At 40.9% G+C, this 27,938-nt stretch overlaps 1 protein-coding gene across 3 annotated transcripts in view; it reads left to right on the top strand.

The window, feature by feature from the left end:
• CREB5 (cAMP responsive element binding protein 5) overlaps positions 1-27,938 on the top strand; it is a 411,935-nt gene that overhangs the window by 374,215 nt on the left and 9,782 nt on the right. For all 3 annotated transcript variants that reach the window (XM_007981773.3, XM_007981776.3, XM_038004780.2), the window contains 2 exons: positions 21,904-22,227; positions 26,878-27,105. In XM_007981773.3, the coding sequence (XP_007979964.1) occupies positions 21,904-22,227; positions 26,878-27,105 (552 nt within the window). The remainder of the gene's footprint in view (positions 1-21,903; positions 22,228-26,877; positions 27,106-27,938) is intronic.

Raw genomic sequence — 27,938 nt, 5'->3', positions numbered from 1 at the left:
CCATACATCACATCTGTCTGTCCTTTTGCTGGAAATACAGTAAGAGTGTTTTTGACCCAAGACTGCTGAATACATTTTTGAAAGGTTAACAAAGCATCTTTTTAAGATATAAAAGATTAAAGCAATGCAAGGGTAATTTTTATATTGGCCTTGCCATCTCCAGATATAATTATCACACAAAATATTTAAAATCTTATTTTGATATATTGTCAGCAGCAGAAATTGAAAACACACTTAATTATAAAATTTGAACACATACAAAAAATTGAATACCTAAAATGAGATAAAATATGACAGTTTTAATTTTTCTTTTTTGCTCAAGCTGATCTGAAAATAAAAAGAAGAAATGAAAGAAATACTAGTACATCGCCCTACAATGCTTCCTTCCCATTTTTGAAAGCAGAAGCTCCCCACCAATTGCAAGTGATGAGGTAAAAGATGTGAATAGGAAGATGGAATTTAATTCCACTTGATTGTATTCAACTCAATGGACACTCTTTAGGTATTGGAATGCGAGTGTTGGAAATACCATCAAAAAGAGCTAACATTAAGGATTTGGCATTTCTTGGGGGAAATTTTAGAAATTAGCAGATTGTCAAGGGAAAAGCTAAGTTCAGCAACCAGTGAGCCAAAAACTGAGTTGGCCAATGGTGAGGGGAAGAGAGTCAGCACAGGCTCTTTGAGAAGTTGTGCAGGGCAGACAGTCCAGGAGTCAGCAAGGTGATCCTGCTGCGAGTTTTTCCACACCCATTTATCTGTGCACCTGACATTTTGTTTTATTCTCAAACGTGGTACTGTGTGCATGAAAGATACAGGGAAAGAAAGGAGGGAGGGAGAAAAGGAAGATGATGATTTAAGACACTTCCAGAAGTTGAGAAAAACCTTTGCTTCCATATAATTGGGGATTGATGTGAAACAGTGAAGAGGTTCAAACTGTTAGCATGATATGGAGAAGCTAGCGAAATACACCTCCAGAATACTAATGTTCAATAAAATACTCATGTGCCTCACTCCACCCCCCTGAGACCTCGCCCCAGTACAGCATCAAAAATCACATTTCTCCTTAATATGCAATGTCCACACTAAAGTTACAGATGTGGCCTTATCAGTGGCATCGTTTTCATGTCACATTTGCTGCTTGATTAGCCAGCTGATGAACCAGAAAATTTATCATATTCTTATATTAGATTCATTTCTCACCATCTATTTTTTTATCCACAATGTCACTTATTCTATAATCAATGATGTATGACAATTAGTATTCTTACACATTTGTCTAGAATTTGACTTCCTTCACGTTTCTAAAGCACTTTATTTGTAAGACTCATGAGAAAAATTGTCATAGTCTGAATAAAAACAAAATCAAATGCATGCATTATAACCATTTGCTTACCATTAGGTTATTTTGAAATAAAAAAAGTAAAACTTTCTCTCCTTTTCTTTCTTCTTCTCTACTTGCTACTACAGGGTTAGCAGCAGATGTGTCATCTAGAGTCACCAACAGCTGCACTGAATTGAGAGGGGCCTTGGGGGAGGCCTTGGGTAAATCCATTACAGTATCTACCATACCCGGCTCACTGGTAAAATGGGCCCAAACCTCACCCACTGCATGGGAATTAACTCTAACCGGTAGCCTCAATGAAAGTACAACAAAGAGAGCTTGGCACGAAGCAGGCCCTTGATAAACTTTTCATAGATTTTCTTAAGCCACTTACAGGAGGAATGATTTCCCTGATCCTGGGCAATGCTGGCCTGGACAGAGTGCTGATACACTGGCAGCCTCATATATATTTAATAAATACCCACCAACGAATGAGAACAAAGCAAAGGCAACCACCAAAATGCACCTAGAAAGGACGTAGTATTGTGTCTGAAAGTGGCCCCTGCAAGGGTAATGAACAGTGATGACTGCCGTCACTCAGATGACTTTGTCCTGTTTGGAGCATCTTTCTATTCTAGTATTTCATTGCAACTGATGGACTTCCTTGTCGTGCTCCACGCATTCAGGGTAAATACAGCTCGTGGGACACTTCAAGTCTTGGGGCTGAGAATGTGTGTTTCCACTTGCCTGCAGGGCCCGCGAGAGAGACAGCTTGACACAGGCATCCTTTGGCTTCTCACTGCCCCTGCTGACCCAGCCCTGATAAATAAGCCAGCTAATTGAATTAATAAACAACTCTTTTTTTTTTAACAGCCAGCTGGAGTGCAATCAAAATGTGTGATAAATTATCTGTCACTGCTTTAACCACAGCAGGGAGAAAGTGGAAAAATTAGCCACTCTAACCCTTTCTCGGGACTCCCTCCCTCCTGCTCAGTTTGCTTAGCTATAGGATTTTTTTCCCCCTCCTGGTCTTCTCACTCTGGCTGAGGTCCAGGATACAGTCGAAGTGAGTGGAGAAACGTATCTGGCTGCCCTGATAATGGATCCTTAAGCCCCGGCACGACGGTGGGATGCAGAAATTCTGCGCCAGTGTGTGGGAAAGCAAGATTTGTCGGCTACCCTGGCAGGAAAGGTTCGGATATGAGCCTGTGGTTTAAGCCCACAAGATTCTTGTTAAGGGAGGGGGTGTGATGTGGTTGATGAGCGAAACGAAGGGTTATGATGTCTGCTTTCTGTTGCTCAACCTTTAATGCCAAACAGTTTTTGGGCCTTTCTGGAATGAGTGCAAAGGCCTCACCAGAGTTGTGGGGAATCGAAGCGGCTGCCTGATGCACTGTTTGCTTTTCACCCAGTTTTGCACCTTAGCAACCTTCTTTAGTTTCTCCCTCCAACCTCTTTTCTTAGTATCCTAGGGCCTCATTTCAAGTCACAATTGTTAAAGGTATTGATTTTTACAAGCCGTTCTTCAGGATTGTTCACCGGAATCACGCAACCTATTAATAGTCCTGTACAATTTAAGGAGGCTTTTCTTTATTCATTTTTCTGATCATCTCCAGTGCAGTTTCTCCAAGTTAGAAAAATAAACAGTCACCATCAGGCTAAATTCATGTGTAGACATCATTAGGCTTTTCTGTGTCAGCTCACTCTGTGGTGTGGAGACCTCCCAGGGCTCACTGGGGTTGGGAAGCATCTGGGCCGTATGTCCCAGTTTAACACCATAATTCTCTTAGAGGTGCTTGCATTATAGGATGTCACCTTGTGTAATAATATACAAATCATCTGCATGGAACAGCCTGGAACTGGCAACAGATGTAGGTTGCGTGAATGCAGGGTTCTCAATTTGTTTGACTCATGGGCTACTTTGAAGGAGCTCTTCTCCAGAGCATAGGCTCTTCACTGCCTGTATGGAGGAGAACTTCCATCCACTGCCCTAAAATGGGATAAAGCGACGGTTTTTTTGCAGGAAAACAGAGCTCTGGGAAAACTTCATGTCATTGCTTCAGTCAGACCTTGACCACTATCAGGCAAAACTTGAGCCCACACTCTTTGTTAATGTTTGATTATATTCTTATACTAGAATGTTTACTGCGGGGTTTTGTGCTTTCATTGGCATTTTCAGTCCTGGCTGTGCTAAGCCCCTCCGCAGATCCAGGGCTTCTTAGTGGGGTGGGGGTGGGGCAGTGGAGGGAGGAATTAAAGTAATTCTGAACCAACAATGTGAAGTATTGTGCTTGTGAAACTCCAGGACATTCACACCTCTGTGGAACTGTAACCGGCTGCCCTGAAGAATGCACTTGAACTCCATGGGACAGAATCCAAAAATTCCAATAAGGATCCTGTTTAAAGGGCCATACAGAAACCTCTGAGCAGACTTCTATATCTAGAACATGGTCATGTGTCATCATGCCTCCTTCTTCCCCTTACCCCCATGGGGCAGATCCAATGGCATCAGGGGGACAGATGATGATAGTTTCAAGAAGATTAGTGATCGTGTCAGAAGGCTGAAAGAAGATACAGCCAATTTGTATTCAGTTTCGTGGCTGCCCATTTTACAGCCCTTTCTCCCCACCTTTTCAAAGAAAATGAGTAGCATAAAACAGAACATTAAAACTTAAAGTTGGCTTTGATATGCCCTGGATTTTACAGAAGATCTAAGTAGAGAAAAGAAGGGAAGTTACCTAGATACTTACTTACTTTATTTATTTATTTATTTATTTATTTTATTATTTGAGATGGAGTCTCGCTCCGTTGCCCAGGCTGGAGCGCAGTGATGCAGTCTCGGGTTACTGCAACCTCTGCCCCCCAGGTTCAAGCAATTCTCCTGCCTCAGCCTCCCAAGTAGCTGGGATTACAGGCACGGACCACCACACCTGGATGATTTTTTGGTATTTTTAGTAAAGACGGGTTTTGCCATGTTGGCCAGGCTGGTCTCAAACTCCTGACCTCAGGTGATTCACCCACCTCAACCTCTCAAAGTGCTGGGATTATAGGCATGAACCATCGCACCAGGCCTACAGCCTACCTAGGTACTTTAATTTGAATATTTCCAGGCCCCTCTCTTGAAATTCCTTACAGATAAAAGATAGGGTGGGGATGGAAGGCAAATCCTCCTCCCGACTCTTACTGACTAAGAAAAGGTTGAATCTGTCTTCTAAAAAGGTTTATGTGCGTGTTATTGGAAAATTAAAGTGTTAAAGTCACTACCTAACTCAGGGCCCCACTATCATTGTTCTCCTATGAACAAGTGGAGTCTGTGCCTCTTCTCCTACCCCACGAGCCAAAGTCCATGTGCAAATCTACTAAGTCACCGAGAAGAGAATGTCAGGGCTAAAGCTTTTTATGTAATTGCTTTTGGAGAACTTCGTAGGGTTGGAGTTATTGAAAGATAACAGAATATAGTTTAAAACCATGTTAGGAAGCCAGTGGAAGAAAGCTGAGAGAAGTTCTCCAGCTGCTGTTGGTCAGGGAGAATTGGGCGATAGCCTGGATAACACTCCTGAGTTCTAGGGTCTGCCCGTACCTGCTGTGCAGATGAGAAGGTTGGCAGATCCTACCTGGACAGCACCTGTCCCCAGCTGAGAAGAGACATCTGCCTGTGGGTTTAACTAACTCTGCCCCTCCGCATGTGGCCCGGTGGCTGACACTGTCTCTGTGGCTCCTGAAAAGAAGTGACCCAGCCTCAAAACACATTGACTCAGTGCCACAGAAATTACATAGTACATGGTCTGTTAGCACTTTCATACTTCCTCCTTGTTTCTTATTTCGTATTCTAGATGCAGTTGAGTGCCAGACTAGTCCCTAGGGCAGCAGAGAAAGCCTGGACTGGCCATCAGGAGGCATGGGTTCTAATACACCTTCAACCTTAAACTTGCCATGTGTCACAGTGGCTTTTAATCTTACTGGCTCTCAGTTTTCTAATCTGTGAAATGAAATATTCTTGGGCCAGGTGGGCTCCACATCTCTTTCAGTTATTAGATCCTATGGTTATAGAAAACTAAATTCTTTTTTGTTGTTGTTGTTTTCTGAGACAAGGTCTTGCTCTGTTTCCCAGGCTAAAATGCAGGCTGCACCGCAGCCTTGACCTCCCTGGATCAAGCCATCCTCCCACATCAGCCTCCTGAGTAGCTTGGACTACAGGCATGTACCACCACGCCTGGCTAATTTTTGTATGTTTTATAGAGACAGGTTTTGCCTTGTTGCCTAAGCTGGTCTCAAACTCCTAGGCTCAAGCAGTCTTCTCACCTTGGCCCTCCAAAGTGCTGGGATTACAGGCATGAACCACCACGCCTGGCCTGAAAACTAGATTCTTAACTCTGCTATCATCATTGCCATTCTTGAACCACAGAGTGGTTTGATGAACTTCATTAAGGACAGAGAGGATATGTCACAAAGACATTTTGTTATTTAGCTGAATTTTGATACCAGTCCATTTTAATACCACATGATAGTGGTCCTGTGGTGTCTCCTTCAAAGTAATAAAATAAATGACATAGATAAATGTCGTTTAGTCATGGTTTAGTTAACCTGGCTGTCAGGTTAAGGCAGGGTTTCTCAGCTGTGGCATTATTGACATTCTGGGCTGGATAATTATTTGCTGTGGGGTGAGGGGGCAGGTAGTCTGTCTTGTACATTGTAGAATGTTTAGCAGCGTCCCTACCCATTAGATGCCAGTACTACAGCACCCTCCTCCCACCCCAAGTTGTGACAATCAAAAGTGTCTCCAGATATTGCCAAATGTCACCCAAAGGGAAAAACTGCCCTCAGTTGAGAACCACTAGGTTAAGCCATGACCAGGTTAGGCCAGGGTTAACTACATAGATTTGATGTGTTACCATCTAAAAACACTAGTTAGCCCCAGAGCAATAGTACCATCTATTTAATTCAAGTTAGAACAATCTAACCTCATTCTAAAATCTCGACAGAAACAATCCCTTTAATCTATCATGTTACAGTGCATCGCAGGCAATGGACTCTACTGTATTTCGAGTTTTTTGGAAATAGGCAGTATCATCTTTGTCTTGGTATTCTTACCGTGCCCAGAGTAAACGCTTAGCAAATTATTGAAAGAATGAACAACTTGCTCCAAAACACCAGAGAAGTGCAGAATGAGGAGCTGCCATGCTCAGGCAGTCATTCTGCATGATTCTTATTCTACAGGAGGAAATGAAGCAAGTGTTTGCCAGTTGGAAGGGTAGAAGGAATCTTTGGGAGGGAGGCTGCCATTACCCTTGCTGAAGTGAAGCCAGGTTAAAAACCTCTTCTGGTTAAAAAAAAAAAAAAGGCCATGGAACATTTAATGACGAGCCTCAGTACATCACAGCCCACGCTGTACATCACCCAGGCTCCCTAAGGGGAAATAAGAGTAAAAGATTCAGTTGCTTTACGTCTTCTGTATTCCTACATTGACGTATATTTTGGTGGCATGGGACTGTGAAATCTCAGATGTGCATCTGCCATGTTAATCTCCCTAACATGGGAGTCCTACTGTTTTTTCCGATATGCCTGAAGGGTATGACTTTAAGTTGCATTTGAAATGTTTCACTCAGTTGTCCTGACAAGTTAATTTTCTCAGAATACACAGAAACCACCTTGTATGTGTCACTATAGATGCTAATACTGCATTGAGTTTGTTTTCATGTTTGTTGTTTTATAAGTATTATTTGAATCACTGAATGCAAGCATTAGGTCTGATTCATGAGGTTTGTGGATTTCATCTGATATGACTTTGTAATCATTAAGTTCTGAAATGAACAAAGTTGATATATTGTGAGAGTGTTCACCTCTTAGCTGTGTATTTGTCATTTAGGAGGAAATCCACCAGACTAGTGCTCCACCGTATCTTTCAGTCCCCTCTCCCCATCCTCACCGGGGATGTCTTAGTTTCAGAATAGGTCTCCCCAATAGGTCCATTTATTGAGTTTGAATGGCAAGTGCTTTGGAAACACCCTGCCTTATCAGCACTCCACAAAATGTTCTCTGTCGTTGCATCCTTTTGATAATATAGTTAATTAACAACTGATGTTACAGAGATTTTAATTGTGAGATCAAAATTAAGCAAAGAGCAATGGAGTAGAAAGAGCACATTTGTAGGACTTACCATCTCTGCACATGAAACCAAGGCTCAAAATTAGGATTCAAAGAGAAGTGTAACTGTCATTTCAGAAGGTGGATTCATACAGCAATGAGTATCAGTTTCATCAGCATGGGTCATGAATACACATTCCTAGAGTCCTAGATTTCTATCTAATGATACATACTCTATCCTTAAATTAAAAAAAACAAAAATAGATCAAAATTTTAGAACCTGGGGTGAAAGAAGAAAGAGACTTAGGAGAATGAGAATATGCTTCTGTTTCCATTTACTTTCCCTCTATCTCTGTCTGTCCAATCTTCCACCCCAAGAACACCAAGGAAATCAATGTTGTAGACCCAGACTGAATTAAACATTTTTGAATAGAATGAATGAAAGCACTTAGGTGCATTTTCTCTTGTTGGAAACTGATTTTAAAACTTTTTTTTTACTTTTGTTTAGGGAAACAGTTGGGGTTGGTTGCAGAACGGTATAATATTTATTTATTTCTTTGTTTACAAATTGAATTTTAGTACATATCCCTCCTTCTTCCAGAAAGGATTTTAAGCTTCTAAATAATACAAATCAGTTCAGTTCATTTAAAAAATAGTCCTACTCATAGCAAATGTTATCCAACCATAATAAATTGAGTATTTGGCTATTGACAGTTGCCCTCCTTGGCAAAGCATGCAATATGTGGTGTCTCACCAAGGAAGCTTAATGATGATCTACTTCCCATAGTGAATGGGCTTTGGAAGGCAATCAAAGGATACATTTTAGCAGAAAGAAAAAAGAAAGGGAAAAACTAGCAGGCACTGAATCAGTACCAAGGAAAACAATCCCTCCTCTACTTTAAAAAAGATTCACACTCGGATGGGCTTGGTCCCATCAGTTAGTCAGACCAGAACCAAGTGGTGAACTCACTTTTTGGGGACATGTTGGAGGAAACGTTTCAATCCAAACCCAGAGTAGCAACATCTGCCTAGCAGGAGAAGCAGTCACTAAATGCAGAAGGCCCTTCCCCTAGTAAGTTGAGCTTCACCTTTGTGAGCTCTCCAGATACAGATACGCTCCTTAAGCATGATGCTGTTCATATTAAGTCAGGCTGGTTGGAATATGTCACAGAAATGGGAGAACTCCCCACTGCTAGACCTGCCATCACCATTTCCACTTGGCTTAGCGGTTGACACATTTGGTTAACCATTTTGTTAGCCTCTGGTTAACCACTTATGGTTTGAAAATCTTACAGAAGTGGGAAAATTTCCATACATAATCTTATGCATATAAAAACAACCCTATAGGATGCAATTCCTTCCTTATCTGCCACACCAAATCCACACCAAATCTTGCTGGCATATGGTGAAAAGAAGAACCCACTTGATAATACCCCTTTGGTGATTAATTTATCTGGAAACTAGGGTGGAGTGGACAATTCTCCAAAAAAAGGAATTGAGCTTCTTTTGAGTTTGGAATACTTTGACTCAATCTTGTATTCACTTCTGTTTTGGAATGATTCTGCCTTATCATTATACATTTATAAATACTAGTGCCCTTGGATCATGTATGTTTTCTACCTTCAGCTAGAGCTGACTTGTTTTCTTTCTTGATACTCTCACGCATCTTCTTTCTTTCTGTCTGTCCTTGTTTCTCACCTTTCTTCTTGCCTTCCCCATCTTGCTCTTTATCATCCACCATCTTTCTTTTAACCAAGAGGCTCTCCAGCTAAGTAGGTCACACCACAAAGAAAAGCAGGAGGTTCAAATTCCTTCCCTTTAGTGACTCCTAAGAGATCACTTAACATTTCTTCACAGGAATTTTCTACATCTCCAAAAGGTAGGGAATAATTTTTGTCACCTATTTCATAGTTTAATATCTGCAAGGTACTGATTTAGGGCAAGCTACTACATATTATTGTCAGTCCCTGGTGAGCAGTTGCTTAAAAGAAATTTGGAGTCAGAAAAGAAATTGCTTGAGCTGGAAAGGAAGACAGATCATGAAAATGATATCTTAAGCTTGTAAGAAGATAAATTTTTAGAGAGGCCATTTTCAATTAATAAATCAACCAGAAAGCTTTCTATTTGGCATTTTTAGAATGGTACTCAGTTGTGACAATGTGATTTAAAGAGATGGTTCCACACTTTCCACCCCACCACCCCCATTACTTGTGTTGTAGGCAGTAAAATAGTAGATTCAGATATCTGGTTCATTGAATTGTACACCATAAAGACAATAGAAATGGAGATGTAAAAAGATAGCTTAGCAAGGGCCAGTGATTCTACTGTCAAAAATGTGCCAAATAGGATGGGTGTGGTGGCTCACACCTGTAATCCCAGCACCTTGGGAGGCCGAGGAAGGCTGATTACTAGAGGCCAGAAGTTCGAGACCAGCCTGGTCAACATGGTGAAATCCCATTTTTACTAAAAATACAAAAATTAGTTGGCATAGTTGCAAGTGCCTGTAATCCCAGCTACTTGGGAGGCTGAGGCATGAGACTTGCTTGAAACTGGGAGGTGGATGTTGCAGTGAGCCAAGATCATGCCACTGCATTCCAGCCTGGGTGATAGAGCAAGACTCTGTCTCAAAAAAAAAAAAAATTGCCAAATAATTAATAATTGTCATATCACATGGAAAAAAAAAAACAAAGCAAAACTAGAAAAACTCTGAAACTAGAATAAAGCATAGAATGCTCAATATTTTCTAATACCTGATTATTATTGAAATTTTAACAATTTGGTTGAGAACCAGTATGATTTGGATGCATATCAGCTCAGAAGGAAGTTGTTCCTCATTTTTCAGTTGGAAATGCTGTGCACTGTCATCTTCTTGGGCATAATTCAAAAGCTCTTTTTAAGCATAACTTTCTAGACACACACACACACACACACAGAGCACCAGATTCTTAGTAGATTATGAATGACTCTTCTTTAAATGCCTTGAATGTAGACATGCAGGGGAAAGAAGAAAAGATTCTGTATTTTTTGTTCTGGCTTTCTTGAGCACAGCTTTCTTCTCCTTGGCGTGGTTTACCTGAAATACTGAAGACCATGCTCTTATCAGTGAAGACTGGCCTCCATCCTGTGTCCCTCAGAGGCTTCTACAGGTCTGGCTCAGGGAGACCAGGCAGTGGACAAATGGCATCATGGATTCTCATTGTGCTCAGAGTCCAGGAGCTATTTATAAATGGGCTGTTTGGGTGGTCAGGTGACTGCTGGGTTGGGTACCATATGATCCAGACCACTCACAGGCAGACCTCCTCTTTAGCAGGATGGTAGAACTGTCACAGCAAGTTGATTTGGCTATTGGTCCGATGACTTTGGACCACTAATAGAAAGTCCAAAAAGGAAGTAAGGCAGCTGCTTAAGAATCAGAGAGTATTGCAATCCCTCTCTCTCTTGCTTCCCCTGACCCCCACTGACTTCTCCTCCCTCTCACCACTCCTCTCATATCAGTGGTGAGTACTGGGGGCCCCCACACTTTGAGGTCTCAGGCAGGGGTGAGATTCAGAGGCAACAGATAGCAAGGAGGACCCAAATACACCATCACTCTTTTCCCAAGGAGAAAAAGCAGGACTGGACACCCACAGAGCACATTAGACAGTCTCAGATATGGATACCAAGGGACAAGACAATCTAAACTTCCATACAATCAACTTACCCTATCATTGGAAAAACCAGGAGACTTCTTACTAGAAAAAGTTTGAGGCCCTGTTGGCCAGAACACCAAATGTCTACAACAGAGGCCCAATGGTACACATCTTGCTATTTCCCAACAACTGGAGGGAAGCCAGATGACAGCTGTCTGGAAGGGTAGACATGTGTTGGGAGAAGGTGCCATCTCCAGTCCCCTGTGGGCTTTTTAGTCAAACTTTCAGATTCAAAAGTTTAAGCATCAGTTATTGAGATGCCCTCTGGGAATGGAGCAAGGGGCAGTGTCCATCAAGCGAGCCGAGCATAGCCACCCTCCCAAGGGCGTGGGGGAGGATCTGCTAGAGAGCTGGGTGATGTGGTAGCGATTGGCTGTCCCACTCAGGCAGCACACTGCCAAATCCTGCACCTCCTGCAGCACGCACTGCAAAGGGGCTGTTGTCACGATCGTCACCAAGCACATACCCAACGACTACTATGCATTGAAAAGGTGCCATTTGTGTAGCTAGAGTTGCCCTGTGTCCATCTTGCTTGGGATTTGGGGACGTGTAGCATTGAAGAGAAATCCTTTCCATCACTATTCATTGCACCCCTTTTTGCCAAATGATTAGGTCACCCACTCAGGAAAGGCCCTGTGATACACATGTGGAGTAAAGTTTGCTGTGGGAACTTGAACTCTGAATTTCCTGACTTCTGTGCAATTAAAACCCCAAAGTTAATGCTGCATTAGCATGGATTTTCCATGGTGGGTTATAAATGCAAAGTTCTATGTTTCATATGTATTTTTCTAACATATGTTACTGCCTGTGTTTCTGATTAAAAGTTCATCCAAAATAAAATAACAAGGGATTACTTTTTTCCAATAGAACTTTCTTCTTCTATAAAAGCTGGAAATAAGCCCTCACCTAAAGTTACCCAGGTTTGCAGGTGCTGAGGTTTTAGAGGTGAGTAGTGTTTGTTAGCAAGACAAAGGGCATTATTCTCCCTGCAATCACTACCAGAAAGTGTTCTTTCTGTAAAGAAAATTATAGGCCACTGCTTCAAAGATATTACAAAATTAGGCACTACTACTGGAGACTTTCAGGCAGCAGGCAGGCTGGCAATCAACAAATATTTATTCTACATCCATTGTGCATTTAGTGACTTTAAAATTCCCAGAGAAACTAGGATATAATATTTTCTAGATTCAAATTAGTACCTGAGGTTATGCCGTAATGCTTAAGGAGCTCAGTGGCCGGAAAGGAACAGGGGATCTATAATATCTCACCTGAGTATGGGGATATTGATGGAATAAGAAAATCAGAACCCCAAAAAGGCTTTTTAAAGCTGAACTTATCAGGGCATTTCTTCCCTTTAGATATCCTTTAAGAGACACCCAGCCTTCATTCCCTACATGTGCACACCTGCACACACACACTGTCACCACCACCACTGTCTCTGCCCAGAAATTGAACCCAACTAAATGGATCAATTCATCAGATTTTGTTAAAAAACTAATGAACACTTTTTAGAAATCATCAAACATGCCAAGATGTGTATATAGGGATGTTCATCCCAGTGTTATAGAGGAAAAATAGAAACAGCATACCTGCCCATCAATTCAGAATTGGAATACTCCCCTAGAGAAAAATCCAACACTATTGGATACGATGTTTAGATCTTTGGTGGGGGCAGGCAGGTGAGGGATCTGGACTTGTATGGCTCACATCATGGCCCTGCAGAGAACAGGACTCACTCTCTTGAGTTCTCTAATCTAGTTTTACTGATACAGCAGAAAAATCACATCAGCTGTTTTGATGTCTGCATTGCATAATGATGCTTTATGAAGTCAAAATCCCCACACCCTTCTGCTATATATATGTGAGCCCCAAGCTATATATTTTCTAAGCTGCTTTGGATAGTAGATGCTTTTTGTTTTGTTTTTGTTAACCAAGCATAAGATGTTATACTGATTCCTGTTAAATTTCTCATTAGACAAGATCTTTGCGGATACTGATTCTTCGTCCAGTGTGTTAAACACTCTCGACTAGCTTTGTATTATACACAGTTGAATGGCTGTGGCTTCTGCATTTTCTCTTTGGTTCTAAGCCAGCTGGTAAATAATAGAATTGTAAGAAAAGGAGGGTACCAGTATCTGGCAGAGGAGCCAAATTCTGAGGCAAATACTAAAAGCCTGGCATTGACTTTAGTCATTCTAGGGCAAATATCTTTTTGGTCTTCATTGTTTCATAATACAGTATTTCACATAAGGTGACATCAAAATAAATAGCAGTAAGTCTCAGATGAAGTCAAGCATTCTATATCAGCCCACTGTCAGAAGAGGTTCTCATTTTGCTTTATTTTTTAAAATATTTTTAAATTGAGATAGAATCCACAAAAAATAAAATTAACTGTTTTTTTTTTTTTTTTGCTCTATTGCCCAGACTGGAGTGCAGTAGCACGACCTTGGCTCACTGCCACCTCCACCTTCTGGGATTCAAGCAATTCTCCTGCCTCAGCCTCCCAAGTAGCTAGGATTATGGGCCGCACCACCACATCCCACTAATTTTTGTATTTTTAGTGGAGACAGGGTTTCACCACATTGGCCAGGCTAGTCTCCAACTCCTGACCTCAAGTGATCTGCCTGCCTTGACCTCCCAAAGTGCTGGGATTACAGGCATGAGCCACCGCACCCACCCGGCCCAAATTAACTATTTTAAGGTGTGTATTTTGGTGCCATTTAGTACATTCGACATGTTGTGCAACTATCATCTTTGTCTAGTTCCAAAATATTTTCATTATCTCAAAAGGAAACCCTGGGACCATTAAGCAGTGACTTGATCCTCCCCTCAACCTCCAGCAATAAGTAGTCTGTTTTTTGTCTCTATGATTTAAGTATTTCTAGGTATGTTATATAAATGTAATCATACAAAACGTGACCTTTTGTGTCTGGTGTGTTTCGTTTAGTATAATGCTTTTGGGATTCATCTATGTTGTAGGATATATCCGTGTTTCATTCCTTTGTATGGACAAGTAATATTCCGTTATGCTTTATTTTTCATCAAAAGCTGATTATTAACCTCACCCCTACCCACCCACTCCTCATCCACAAAACAACTCTACTCAGTTCCATCGACTCTGCTGTATATCTTTATGGTTTACACAGATTCTCATCTCATTATGTACCCCCATTTCACAGAAGAGGAATTTGAAGCTTAAGGTGAATACCCAACATCCTGGAGCCAGGCTTTAAAAGCAAGACTTCTCACTCTGAGTCTTCTGTTGTTTTTCTGAAGTTCTCTGCAATGATAACTTTTCTTTCTTTCTTTTAGACATTCACCCAACTCATTTCTCCAATAGATTTCTTTACTTAGTAAACCTCAGCTTGGATCCTTTCTCTGATGAAATAGGGAATGAAGAATCCTGCTCTCCTTTGTTAGATAGATGAAGGCACATGGCACTAAGTGGTTTACTTCTCTAAGGACCTAGAGCTGCCTTATAATAGAGCTAAGACTAGCTCTGGCTCTCAGGATAGCAGTTTGTTCTAAAAGTTGCTAAAATGCACAGCCTCTTAAAATGCTCACCCTCCTGCTGAATTATAAAAGACAACCACTGAATATAAGAGACGCAGGGAAGTGGTATCTGAAATAAAATAATTCTATAAATGTACATTCATTAATTTCTTCATTCAGCAAGAATAAATTAAAGGCTCACTCTTACAGAACTATAATTAATATATGATTTAGATATTAATATGAAAAAGGCTGGCAGGGAAATTGCTAAGATTTGTCTCTGGGGTTTGACTTTTTAGACATCAAAGTGCAATGTATCACCTAGCACTTAGGTCTGATCAAGCACCAAATTCTTCTTGCTTACATGAGATCTGCGGAAGTTCCATTTCTCTGAAATACCATCCTTACTCATGAGCTAGCATGGTACTTCATCCTGTGATACTCCATGCATCATTTGCCAATGGACTAGAGTATTGATTTATATATAATACAACTCCTTTGTGTTTACTAATTATATCCTTTCTAATATCTTCAGTTAATAAGTTTGAATGATGTAATGTGACAAATGACAGGAATATTTATTTTTCTAGGTCTTATGGAATCCTTTTCCTCCTGGGTAATGTTTCCTTCCAACCTGGCGGACTTATTTGAAGTTTAATTAGCAAACCAAAATCTAAATCAGAATACTTAAATTGTGGAACCATCAAAACTGAGTTACCTTATGAAAGTTTTTAAAGGAACAGATTTTATTCCAAGTGATTAAGCCAAATATGATCTTAGTTAATCCCGTGCACAGCACGGAACAGTTGTTTTTCTGTCTATTGCCACATCTCCAAGTTTTGAAAGCATTTGGGGATCTAAGCTGGCCATTTATAGTTGTTAAAGTCAGTGGATAAATATCAATTTGGGCTTCTTTAGTAATTCAGAAAGAATTTCAGAAATCTTTGATACCTAGAGGAAGTCGGTAATCATTGCTATTAAAAGCAATGAAGTGAAGGTTTCATGCAGTGAAGGCTTTTGGTCTCAAACCACTGACTGGACCATTCAGAAGCCTGTGTTGACTGCTTTTGTGGATCAACTGTGTTTGGAAAGTGAAAAAAAAAAAAAAAAAAGAGAAATTACAGTAATGCTTTGGAAAGGCTACAGAGGACAATTATTTTGTATTTGAAAGGAAATATGAATTCAGATTTTGTCATATTTGTATGTAGACAGCCTCTTACTTCTGTGGTCAACCCAGAAACACCACATTTTGATATTTTCACATTTTTTTTCTGGAGCAAAAACCAACAGCCATTTATAATTAAAATTTTTCTGGAAAGAATACTCCAACCTTCCTCACTCTCACTCAATTGAATTTCAATTAATGTTTAATAATTCGGCTCGGCTTTCAGAGTCTATAAAGCATAAGCAGTCAGCCTTGTCGAAGATGGAGAAGTGATGTTTTCACAGTTCCACAAATGTTTCTAATTGGCATGAGCCACTTGCTAATGGGAGATAAATTGCCCTGGGTGGGTGTGGGTGGGTGTGCTGTGTGTGTGCACACTCACGCAGGCACACAAGCATGCATGCTTGTGGCGGTAATGACGTGTGGGTGTACCCAGGCTTCACCCGACATGCCATGATGCAAACTTGAGCTAAATGGGAAATTAAAGAGGGACCAGGGCTGGGCCATGACAGCAGTGGCCACACTGGGATGGGAGGAGGTGGACAGTTGGTTCCTTACCAAGAACCCGGCAGCAGGCCCACCCTCCCATCACAGACAGTGGACAGGAGCTTAGAAAATATATGGACCAAATGAAAATGACCCCTTTCGACTGAAACTAGCTGTGCATCAGGCTTCTCGCCACCTCTCCTAATTTTCTCTCATATAAATGAACATGGTAAGAAGATGACAGAAAGTTGACAAGAATCATATTTCTTTCTTTCTTGCAGTCATGTCAGTAATAGCCCTGGGTTTTATAGCTGAAAAATATATGTATATTTACTCATTAATTTTCCTCTCTCTTGGCATTAGGTGGAATGTTGCCTTTTCTTGGTATTAGGTGGAATGTTATTTAAAATAAGACACAGTTCAACTTCAAAAAGAAAAATCATTCTGCAAAATACAGCCTAGACCCATTTACTGGTCATTTATCATCCCTAAGAGAGTGGAGTAGAAATTTCTGTATTTGGGAGATTTGAATGATTTACAGTGCAACTGCGGCTCTTGTTGGCACCAGGATCCAGGGACGCAGTAGACTCCTTAGGACTTTGAGGAGTGTCCCAAACTGTTTTGAAATGACATGGAGAATATTCAATGTGGCATATGCAGAGCAGCTTGATAATCACTTCTCTTCACTGCATTCGCACAGGCTGCTGCTCAGAGGGTAGACTCAACCCAGAGGCCTGGGATTTTCTGAGGGGTGATCAGAAGTCTTCATCTCCACATCTAAATGTGTATTTCTTCTCTCTGGTGTTTTTAAAAACTTGGCTTTATGCATCTTCCATTTCCTTCAAATAGTGGGCAAATAACAATGTGCCTATTATGGTACCTGGCACATAGTTGAAGCCCAATAAACATTTGTTGAGTAAATAAATAGTTAAGTAGAATGTTATACGCATTGCTAGCATTATTGTGTTGGCCTGAACAGTACAAGAATAGACTTGAGGCAATCAAGTAATTTCCCTTAACAGTATAAGCTAATTATTTGAGAGATGAAGATCTGGTGCATCATATTTATTTGTCAGGTTCCATTTGCTCCTAATTAAAGGTGGAAAAGTTGTTTGTAGCTTTGAAGGGATGGCACAATGACCCACTCCTACATAGATTTTTTATTTTCCTTGCCAAATTTTCAAGGAAAATACATCAAGATAAAATTAACAGGCATTCCTCTTACTTACTTCTGTTTTCTTTTCTCTGTTACTGTTTTCTAGAGGGCAGGCAGGGTGTGGAGCAGGAAACTGTTTTGACTGTATTTTTACAGCCCATCTGCCTACATGACTTCTGTAGTGGATTCTGCTAACCTTGGTTGACTAATAAAATCATCCTCCCACATAAATAGCAGATATAGTGATCCAAGATTAAAATGCTGCATTTATCATACGCCTCAGAAAGTTTAATTCATTCATTCCTTCATTCATTCCACAAATATGAATTCAGTGTATCATATGTATCAGGCTCTGTGCTAAAGCTGTGAATTTAACACTGAGCAAATTCTAACATGGTTTCTGCTCTAAGCTTACAATCTGAGATGGTTGATGAATATTAATTAAATAATCATACTAAAAGTATATAGCTACAAACTAAATTATTTTCTAAAAGAAATATGGTTCTACTAGGATCATACAACAGGAACTGATTTACACTAGGAAACCAGGGAGAAGTTTACTAAGGAGAAGGCTAGACTGAAGAAAGGGAATGTCTGAAGAAAGGGAAAGAGCATCCTAGGCAAGAAGATTGTGAAACACGAAAGCCCCATGTCTAGGGGTGCATGATGCACTGAAAGTTGGTCAGTGTGGCTGGCTGGGAAGAGAAAGGGCTGATGGGAAGGCAGGCCCATGCCCTGCAGGGACCACACCTAGACCATATTAAGGGCTTTGACCTTCATCCCCTGAGCATTAGATAGACTTACAAGGGTTAAAGCCAAGGGTGAGGAAGTAGAGGCACGGAGAACGGATGCATGGCCCTTATCATGTCTGTGTTTTGGATTGGGGAAATGTAAGTATCAATTCTTCACAAACACAAAGGAGATGAAGATGCTGTGTCCTGGATAATCCTTTCTTTGCTGCAGATGAAGTTCCTGGAAATTCTTTACCATCCATTCTCCCTTCCACTAAATTTCAGAAAGAGCGCATCCAGGTCCCTAGCTGTGTGCTGAGTAACACTTGCACGTGGCCATTGCTGGACCATGCAGCAATAACTTCTCCTCTTGTCAGCTCTTCTAGCCCCTTCTCACTCTTTCTGCTTTTCCTTTTGATGATGGGGCGCTGGCAAAACAGTTCATTTCTGTTTTTGGCAAAGTGTGAATGGCATGGCTTGTGGCACCTTCTCTCCTGGTTTAGAGAACAAGCTCTGGAGGTAGAGTGGCTTTGCCTCTCGTTTAGCCTTACAGGGTTGTTCTGAGGATTAGGTGGCTTGATATTTGTAAAACATAGAGAACAAGAACTGGCACATAGCAAGTACTTAGCTAATGATAGCCATTATTATTACCTGTTTTGTGGATATATTGCTGAAGAGACAAAAAGCAGGATACAAAACTGTGTATTAAAAGGGCTTGCACAAATGTATCCTAATAAATGCAAAGCAAATGTCTGAGGATATGTGGTGGTTACATCTGAGGAACGGGACTGGGGTTTAGGGGAGAAGGCTAGGCAAGTGGCTTTTACTTTTTCATCTAATATTTTTGTAGTAATTGATTGTTTTATTATAAAAAGTATACTTTTATAGTAATGAAATTACAAGGAATAGTTTAGAAAGTCCATCCATACTTTCCATCATGTCAGTGTTTTTTAAAGGCATGATGATTTCAACATAACCTCTTTTCATATTTTTTCATCCTTAAATTAGGAGATATCATCTAAAAACTTTTCTTGGGGTAAAGAAACATGTATCTAAAACCCAGCAATTTCCCAGATTTTCATTTCTTTGCTATGCCATAGTCAAATAAAAGTTTTTATAATTACATGCTATTTTAATTCCACAGTTATAAAATTATTCTAGTTATTCTTTCATCTCTCCATATACATATATAGAGTTGTCTGGAATGCTGTTCACCCACCAGATATAAACAACGCGTTTGGCTTCATTGTTGCTGACTTCATTGCAAAGCATTGCTTAAATTTTTATAATAAGCATTTTTATAAAAACAATGAAATCATTGCTCAAAATTGGAGATGAGAAGTCTTAGTTCACTCTTCTGTTTAGAAGTAAACATGGCCGGGCATGGTGGCTCACGCCTGTAATCCCAGCACTTTGGGAGGCCGAGGCAGGCAGATCACGAGGTCAAAAGATGGAGACCATCCTGGGCAACATGGTGAAACCCTGTCTCTACTAAAAATACAAACATTAGCTAGGCATGGTGGCACATGCCTGTAGTCGCAGCTACTCGGGAGGCTGAGGCAGGAGAATCACTTGAACCCGACAGGTGGAGGTTGCAGTGAGATCATGCCACTGCACTCCAGCCTGGCAACAGAGCAAGACTCCATCTAAAAAAAAAAAAAGAAAAAGAAAAAAAAAAAAGGAAACACAATACCCAGCACCCAGCATCTCATCTTTTCCAGACATTTAGGATGCTGAACTGCTTCAGGATTATGAAGTTGAGTAGCTGTTGTGCAGTATCTGTTGCTCATGAAAGAGGCGAGAAGTGGACTATGTGGTTACTGAATCAGGATGCGAAAATATTTGAAATGATGATTTCATATTAACATACAATCTACCATCCTTTCCTCTTGTTTTTTATTTATTTTTTTCTTAGCAGGTAGAGGCTTTTTATGTTTAACTAAGGATTTTGATTAATTGAATTGGTATTTTTCAATAGTGTATGTAACCGGTTGAGAATCATTAATATTGTACAATGTTAGCACATGGTAGCTTTGGTCATCATTTAAATACAACTGTTTCCTTGCCCAGCAATTATACACCACTATCATGGATCAGATAAGAACATAAATCTGGAGAGAACTTTGAGTCCCCTGGTAAATACTTCATGAAGCCAATGGGAGCTTGCCAATTAGACAATCATCTCTGCATAAGATATATTTCCAACGAGTAACTGCATTATACAGTCCTTAGCATATTGTGCCCCTCAGGATATGATGATAATTGACTGTGTCACAAAAGAAACAATTTGAAGAAACTGGGACTAAGCTGATTATCAACTGAACCTTTAGAACAGGGTTAGCAAATGATGGCCCAAGGGCCAAATCTGGCCCGCTGCCTAATTATGTCCAGTGCATGAACTAAGAATGGTTTTTACGTTTTAAGTGACTGGGGAAAAAGAATCAAAAGTAGAATAACATTTCATGACATGTAAAAATTATATGAAATTCAGATTTCCTGTCCCTGAAGTTGTATTAGAACATAGCAGATTCATTCATTTACACATTGTCTGCAGCTGCTTTTGCACCACAATTTCAGAGTTGAGTAGTTGAGACAGAGAAGATAAGAGAAGAAAATATTGACTGTTTGACTCTTTATAGAAAAAAGTTTGCTGACCCTTCCTTTAGACTCAGGTACAAGTTATTTGTGTGCATGTCTGCTTATGAATGGATAATGCTTCTGTGTTAGAAATATATCTGGCCAGTTGATGTGGCCATCAAAGGAGGTGCAATACTCCATATTCTTCTATTTTCCTCACTCCCTTCTCAAAGTCAAAAGAAAGCTATTGAGTGAGAAAAATTAGAGTATTGGAAGGGACCATAAGAAAGATATTGGTAACAGAAAAGACCTACACATTACCTCCAAAGCGCGTAAATTACTAACTCTAATTTTAAGCCCTAAAATCAGATTAGTTCTCTATATTTTAAATTTTGAAATTATTTATTCTCTGTGTCTGAGAAATCTTTTGAGAAGCAAGAGCATTTGTTCTTGTGACTCTTACAAAATACAGTGGCTGGCTGGGCGCAGTGGCTCATGCCTGTAATCCCAGCACTTTGGGAGGCCAAGGCGGATGGATCACGAAGTCAGGAGTTCAAGACCAGCCTGGTCAAGATGGTGAAAGCCCATCTCTACTAAAAATACAAAAATTAGCTGGGCATGGCGGCAGGTGCCTGTAATCCCAGCTACTCAGAAGGTTGAGGCAGAGAATTGCTTGAAGCCAGGAGGCGGAGGTTGCAGTGAGCCGAGATCGCACCACTGCACTCTAGCCTGAGCGACAGAGTGAGACTCTGTCTCAAAAAAAAAAAAAAAAAAAAATTAAAAAACAAAATATAGTGGCACACCAGATGGAGGTTCTTTGTTCAATGGCATTATCATATTGAATGGTGCTCTTTGGTGTATGCTTGCATTCAGTTGTAGATATGATCTAATGCATGATTGGATAATAGGAAATACCTTTTAGTAGAATGTGTAATTCTTGATAGGATATCCTGTCCATTGGCTTTGACAGTTGAATTAACCTATTTGGCTGACATGGAACCTCCTAATGACCACAATATGTAAGAAAATATGAAATTAATACAAAAGCTATCTTGTACTGGTAACAAGATAGCTACTGGTAGGAAACATTAACAATAGTATCTAAAATATAGAATTGAAAATGTGAGTCATTTTGCTTTTAAATTTCTATCATGTACATGACTGACTTCAGTTGTTCCCTCCCCTCCCTTTTGTTGTTTCAGAGGTTGAAGGCTGCATTGACTCACCACCCTGCTGCCATGTCAAATGGGAACATGAACACCATGGGACACATGATGGAGATGATGGGCTCCCGGCAGGACCAGACGCCACACCATCACATGCACTCGCACCCACATCAGCACCAGACACTGCCACCCCACCACCCTTACCCACACCAGCACCAGCACCCAGCGCACCATCCTCACCCTCAACCCCATCACCAGCAGAATCATCCACATCACCACTCCCATTCCCACCTTCATGCACACCCAGCACATCACCAGACCTCGCCACATCCGCCCCTGCACACTGGCAACCAAGCACAGGTAAACCTTTTCTGTGATCTCTTTCCCCTTCTTATTCTCTTTCTTAACAGTGCAAGCTCTAATGCTGGGGTCATTTGCAGCAATCTTGTTTGACAAGCCCAGGTGTTCTATCTCACATTCTAGGGAGCTCTGTTTATCTCCTAGGAGGCAACCCTTACCCATAAGACCCTACCAGATCATAATTTCTATAAATAATATACTAAATAATATCAGGTCTAGTCTCTAAGGGCAAGTATAAACTTTAAGTTCTCCAAAATCTATTTCTGCAGTGTGTCAGAAAGTTAGCCCCTCCCAAAAGTAATATGAATCGATGGATTAGGAAGAACTTAAATTTGTGAAGAAAGATGTGAATTAAGAATGAGAAAAACAAGTTAATTCTAACCCTGGTTCTAGCTGCTGTTTTAAAACATCATAGAGACTGAATTTTGTCACCTGTAAAATGGAAGTTAAATACAACAGGCAATCTTCTGAGTAACAGTGAATGTTAAAAAATCTAAAGAGTAACAATTCAAGGCAGACAAAGAAGCTCCATCACGGATGCTAGGGCATAAGGTGCTGTGTAAATGGTGAAGAGAGGTGACTCATCCCCCTGAATGAGAAATGCGTTGGAGGGAACAGAAAGAGAGCCAAGTTCTGTAGATGATCAGACCAAGAGAAAGGCCAAATCCCAGTGGGGGAGAGTCACCAGGAGTGGCTGTAAAGAAAGCCAGCATTTAGACAAAACTGAAAGAGGGTTGGGGGACCAGGCAGACGTTATGTCACCCACGGCCAAGAAGAGAGGCGAGTCCTGTACTGGAGTGAGTTTTAGTAAGTGGATGAAGGGCATGTCCAGGAGCATGGCTGGGCCTAGACACTTTGGATCCTCAAGCAGAATGACCTTCATCCATACCCTCCACCCAGTCCACACTGCCAGCTTGCAACCAGCTGGATCAGAAGGGTGTCGGAGGCGTGGAACCATCAAATAACACTTATTCACCGTCTCCTCTGTCATCTGCCCCTGGAGACGAGACCTTACACCAGGCAGCTTTTTGAACTCTTGAGCCCCCCTCCATTAACGTGCACCAAACCTGGACAGCCATCCACAGAATGGATCAGGCACAAGCAACTCTCTAAGCTATTTATTAGATAAACTGTCTTTTGCAAGGTCCTTAGAGGTGTTCTACATTGTGAATAAGAATTGAGCATTAGAGTGAGATAACCTTAACTTTTTTCCTGGCTTCCTCACTGTGTGATTGTGAACAGAAACGATTAACCTCTCCAACCCTCAGTTTTCCCATCTGTAAAATGGGGCTGGGTAATAGTAGACTAAACTCTAGGCTCTTATGAGTATTAAATAAGAGAATCTCTGTAAAGCCCTTGGCACAGTGTTCAAAATATGTTATTCCAAACAAAAATAATAGAAGTTTAGCAAATTGTATAGCAATCAAACGTTACCCAGAGAACCTTTTTGGTCACATTTTTAGTTAAATGCCATACTAGAACATGTATTTAGAAAGGAAAAAAAAAAAAAAAAAACTACAAAGTCAACGATGGTCAAATTGATTCACATAGGTACTTAGTTTATAAGGAAACAAGAACTTCAAGGTTTGGTCACCTTTGTGGGCAAGTTATTTCACAGGGCAAGTTATATAACAATTCTTTGAATATAAAAGCCATTCACTAGTTAATTACCAATTAGCCAGTTGCCCTCTGTTTCAAGCCAGTAAGTGGCCAATTGTATATGCAATTAGTTAATTGCTATTATAATTAGCTTCATGAACAGTTACTTCTTTTAATTGTATACTAAAAAGAAAGAGCCCAGGTTGGTCTTGCTAAAATTTGAACCAGATCATTTAGGCAGTATCCCAAAATACCACTTTTAAATTGTATTAACTTGGCTGATTACTGAGATCTTGCCATTTTTCTTAATTGTATGATTATCTGAAAGTAGGAATAGAATCCTTTGAACTCTGAGATTCTAAGATGATTTGGAATAAATTCTGCCTTTTTGAAATTATAATTGATTACTTTTGATCAAAATTTTCAGAGCATCTATGCCAAGAGAATTCTGCTTTAAAAATAAAATTACAAGCAACAATAATTACCAGTTACACAGATTCTGGTTTTAGGAATGTATTTGCATTTTCTCCTGGCTTCTTGTGCTCCTCCTGCATGTAAGGATGTGATTGTAGAGTGCTGGTTTCAAGGAATTTCTCTTAACCAATCCTGAACCTACATTACACCTGAAACCACGTCACTTATGCCTTTGGGTGAAGACACACGAAAAGTGTCATGGGTTACACTGATTAAACTTAGGGTAGGAGGATACAGAATTGAAAGATAAGTCCCTGCAATGGAGATTTGAAAACATTTTTTTCCTATTTGAGGGTTTTGTCTGGGGCTGGCAATAAGAGATCATAATTCACAAAAGGAAACAGTTAAAGGCAAAAATATCCAAGCAGTTAGCACATTCCCTCTTAATGCTTTTCTTTGCAGTAGTTAGCTCAGGAATTAGCATCCGAAATGGCAAGTGGTAAGCCTTTGCCAATAACAAGGATGACGTCTTCACTAGCAATTCTGATGAGTAAGACCTTACACAGTTAATTTATTTTGTTATTCTTCTATAATCGGGAGGAAAATAGTCACCAACAAACAGTTCTAGAAAATGTCTTTGCTGGCCAGGTGTGGTGGCTCACGCCTGTAATCTCAGCATTTTGGGAGGCCAAGGCGGGTGGATCAAGAGGTCAGGAGTTCAAGACCAGCCTGGCCAAGATGGTGAAACCCCGTCTCAACTAAAAACTACAAAAATTAGCCAGGCACAGTGGCAGGTGCCTGTAATCCCAGCTACTTGGATGACTGAGGCAGGAGAATCACCTGAACCCAGGCAGCAGAGGTTGCAGTGAGCTGAGATCATGCCACTGCACTCCAGCCTGGGTGACAGAGAGAGACTCCATCTCAAGAAAAAAAGAAAATGTCTTTGCTTTACATAAAATTACTGAGATGCATTCAACCTCAACCCTGGGCCTGATTCTTTTACAGTTAGTCATAGAAGGTTTGATAGAGTTTTGGATTAAAATATATCACCATCAGTCAACTGATGTCAACCAGTAGCCATTATTAGTGCAATTACAGTCATTCTGATTGATTTCAATCATAGTGCTGGAATGTGGTAGAAAAGATTGTTGGGCTTCATTTTTAAAACTTTTGGCCTGTTATTTCTGCAGGTTAAATGTCTCTTGTAAAACAACTTTATAGGTATTACAGTCATAAACCTGAGTGACTGAGAAATGGGAGAGGAAAAAAAAAACGCCTTTTATTGAGAATGAAGAAGGAGGAAGGAATGAAGTGCATGAGGGAAAGCATTAGGTGTCCAGACATATAAAGAGTCAGTCGTAGAAATTTCACAAGGTGCTGTGTGTCTGCCTTATGAATAGAAAAAAAGCTGTATGTGTGGGGGTCTCTAAGCCTTAGATGTTGCTGAGTCTCACACAGACCTTGCAAGAACTCTATAAGCATAGTAAAATTTTTTAATAAAGTGCTTTGCCACTCTTAGGATTTCCTTCTAATGTAAGTGTATGGTAATGCACAAGCAACTCTCACTATCTCATACACACAGCGTGTGACAGGGCTCAGTGCTGCTTCAGGCATCGATTTAACGCTTTCAAAGGCCCAGCTTCCCAATCACCTAGAAAGCTCTCCTGGATCTCCTTTCACCCTGGTGAGCCCTCTGAGGGGCAGGCAGGCCCAGCTGGAGTGTGCAGGTCCAGCTAGTCCTCTGCATTAAGAACTGTGAAAGAGTCAAAATAGGATTTCACCTGCCTTCCTGGCTTCATGGGCTTCTTTTGATAGGAGCCACAGTGGCAACGATGTCCCAGAGGTGTGTTAGCAACACAACTTTACCACTATTAGAATGAGAGGAGCCCACAACCTGCTCAGAGGTTTTCTGCAGATGACAGTTGAGTCATCCATATTGTGATAATAACCCTGACCTTTCTGTTTTCACCCTGTACCATACATTGGCTATTTTAAAGTTGTTTATTTGTTTTTGTTTTTGTTTTTTAGAGACAAGGTCTTGCTGTGTTGCCCAGGCTGGAGTGCAGTGGCACAATCATAGCTCACGGCAACCTCGACCTCTTGGGCTCAAGCAAGCCTCCCACCTCAGCCTCCTGAGTAGTTAGAACTGCAGGCATGCACCACCATGCCTGGCTAATTTTTCCTTTTTTTTTTTTTGTAGACACAGGGTCTTGCTATGTTGCCCAGGCTAGTCTGAAACTGCCGGCCTCAAATGATCCTCCCGCCACACCTGACCCTTACTTTAAAGTTTTTAAACACACCGTCAGTAAAACATTTTTAATAGCAGAAGGAGAAAAATAAATGTTTCCTCTACCATGATTCGGCTAAATGCCTGTCAGGGAAAAATCCATCTGACTACATCTTTTCACAAGTCATTCCTATATCTTGCCAACACATCACAGAATATATAGGTCAGTGATGCTTTTTCTTTTCTGAGTGTGATTTCATCATTTATTTCATTCATAGGAGGCAAGTCTCATATGCTGACTGAAGCGATAGACTTTCTGTGCTTTGCATTTTAACATCAGCTGGGGTTTCTTCCCTTACCTAACACGTCCTTCCCTATCCCCATCACCTCCTCCCTCTCTGTCCCAGCAGGTTTCACCAGCAACACAACAGATGCAGCCAACCCAGACAATACAGCCACCCCAGCCCACAGGGGGGCGCCGGCGAAGGGTGGTGGACGAGGATCCCGACGAGAGGCGGCGGAAATTTCTGGAACGGAACCGGGCAGCTGCCACCCGCTGCAGACAGAAGAGGAAGGTCTGGGTGATGTCATTGGAAAAGAAAGCAGAAGAACTCACCCAGACAAACATGCAGCTTCAGGTGCAGCCCACGGTGTCTTTCCCCGGGACTCAAAGGCCCTCTGCTCCGCGGGCATTTCCGGCCCCGACAGGCACTTGTTGACCTAAGCAGTGGTGCCACACACATAGTCCACAGAGGAGCCGCAGCCTCACTCCTCGAGCTTTATTAATTCCGGGACACTCTACAAAACAAAATTAACCGTTCAGTTTTTCAATCAATTTTCCCACAGAGCTCTGAGAAGGGGGGACCTACCCAACTAAGTTGTAGGGCTGGGAGCACAGGCTTTAATCCGACAGAGATCCAAACCCTGGTTCAGCAATTACTTGCTAGGTTTAACTCTCTGGCTCTCTGTTTCTTCCTCTATAGAATGGGAATCATAACTTTGTAGAGTTGTTACATTAGGGGGAATAAACAAACTAATGTCTCCAAAGCAGTTGCCCAGTGCCTGGCCCATAATAAACCTTCAACTGAAAAGGAGCTGTTCGTTATATTCACTAGGTTGAGGGGGTTGCCTTGGCTTATACTTGATTATCTCTATTTTTGTTTCACATGGAAGAAAGAAAGGTTTATGGTTATTATGTAGCTCTGAAAGAAAAGGCATGTTTTCATCTCATTTGCCAACTCACCAAGATTTGAATCTTGCATAATTTTTGCTTTTTATGAATGGCTTCACTGGGGAGATTTTATAATGAGGCCCAGAAGTGTCTGGGAGTGTCTAAGAGAAAAGGAAGAAACTCTAGTACCCGGGCTTCTCCAGCAGACTTTATAGTTTATAATGATGCAGTTCAGAGCATTTGTTCTAATGTTAAAAATATGTGCACTATTTATCAGCAGAAAAAAAGGCAAGTAAATAG

Source organism: Chlorocebus sabaeus, chromosome 21 (assembly GCF_047675955.1).
Source record: "Chlorocebus sabaeus isolate Y175 chromosome 21, mChlSab1.0.hap1, whole genome shotgun sequence".
Classification (NCBI taxonomy): Eukaryota; Metazoa; Chordata; class Mammalia; order Primates; family Cercopithecidae; genus Chlorocebus; species Chlorocebus sabaeus.
This window is presented reverse-complemented; position numbering and strand designations above follow the sequence as displayed.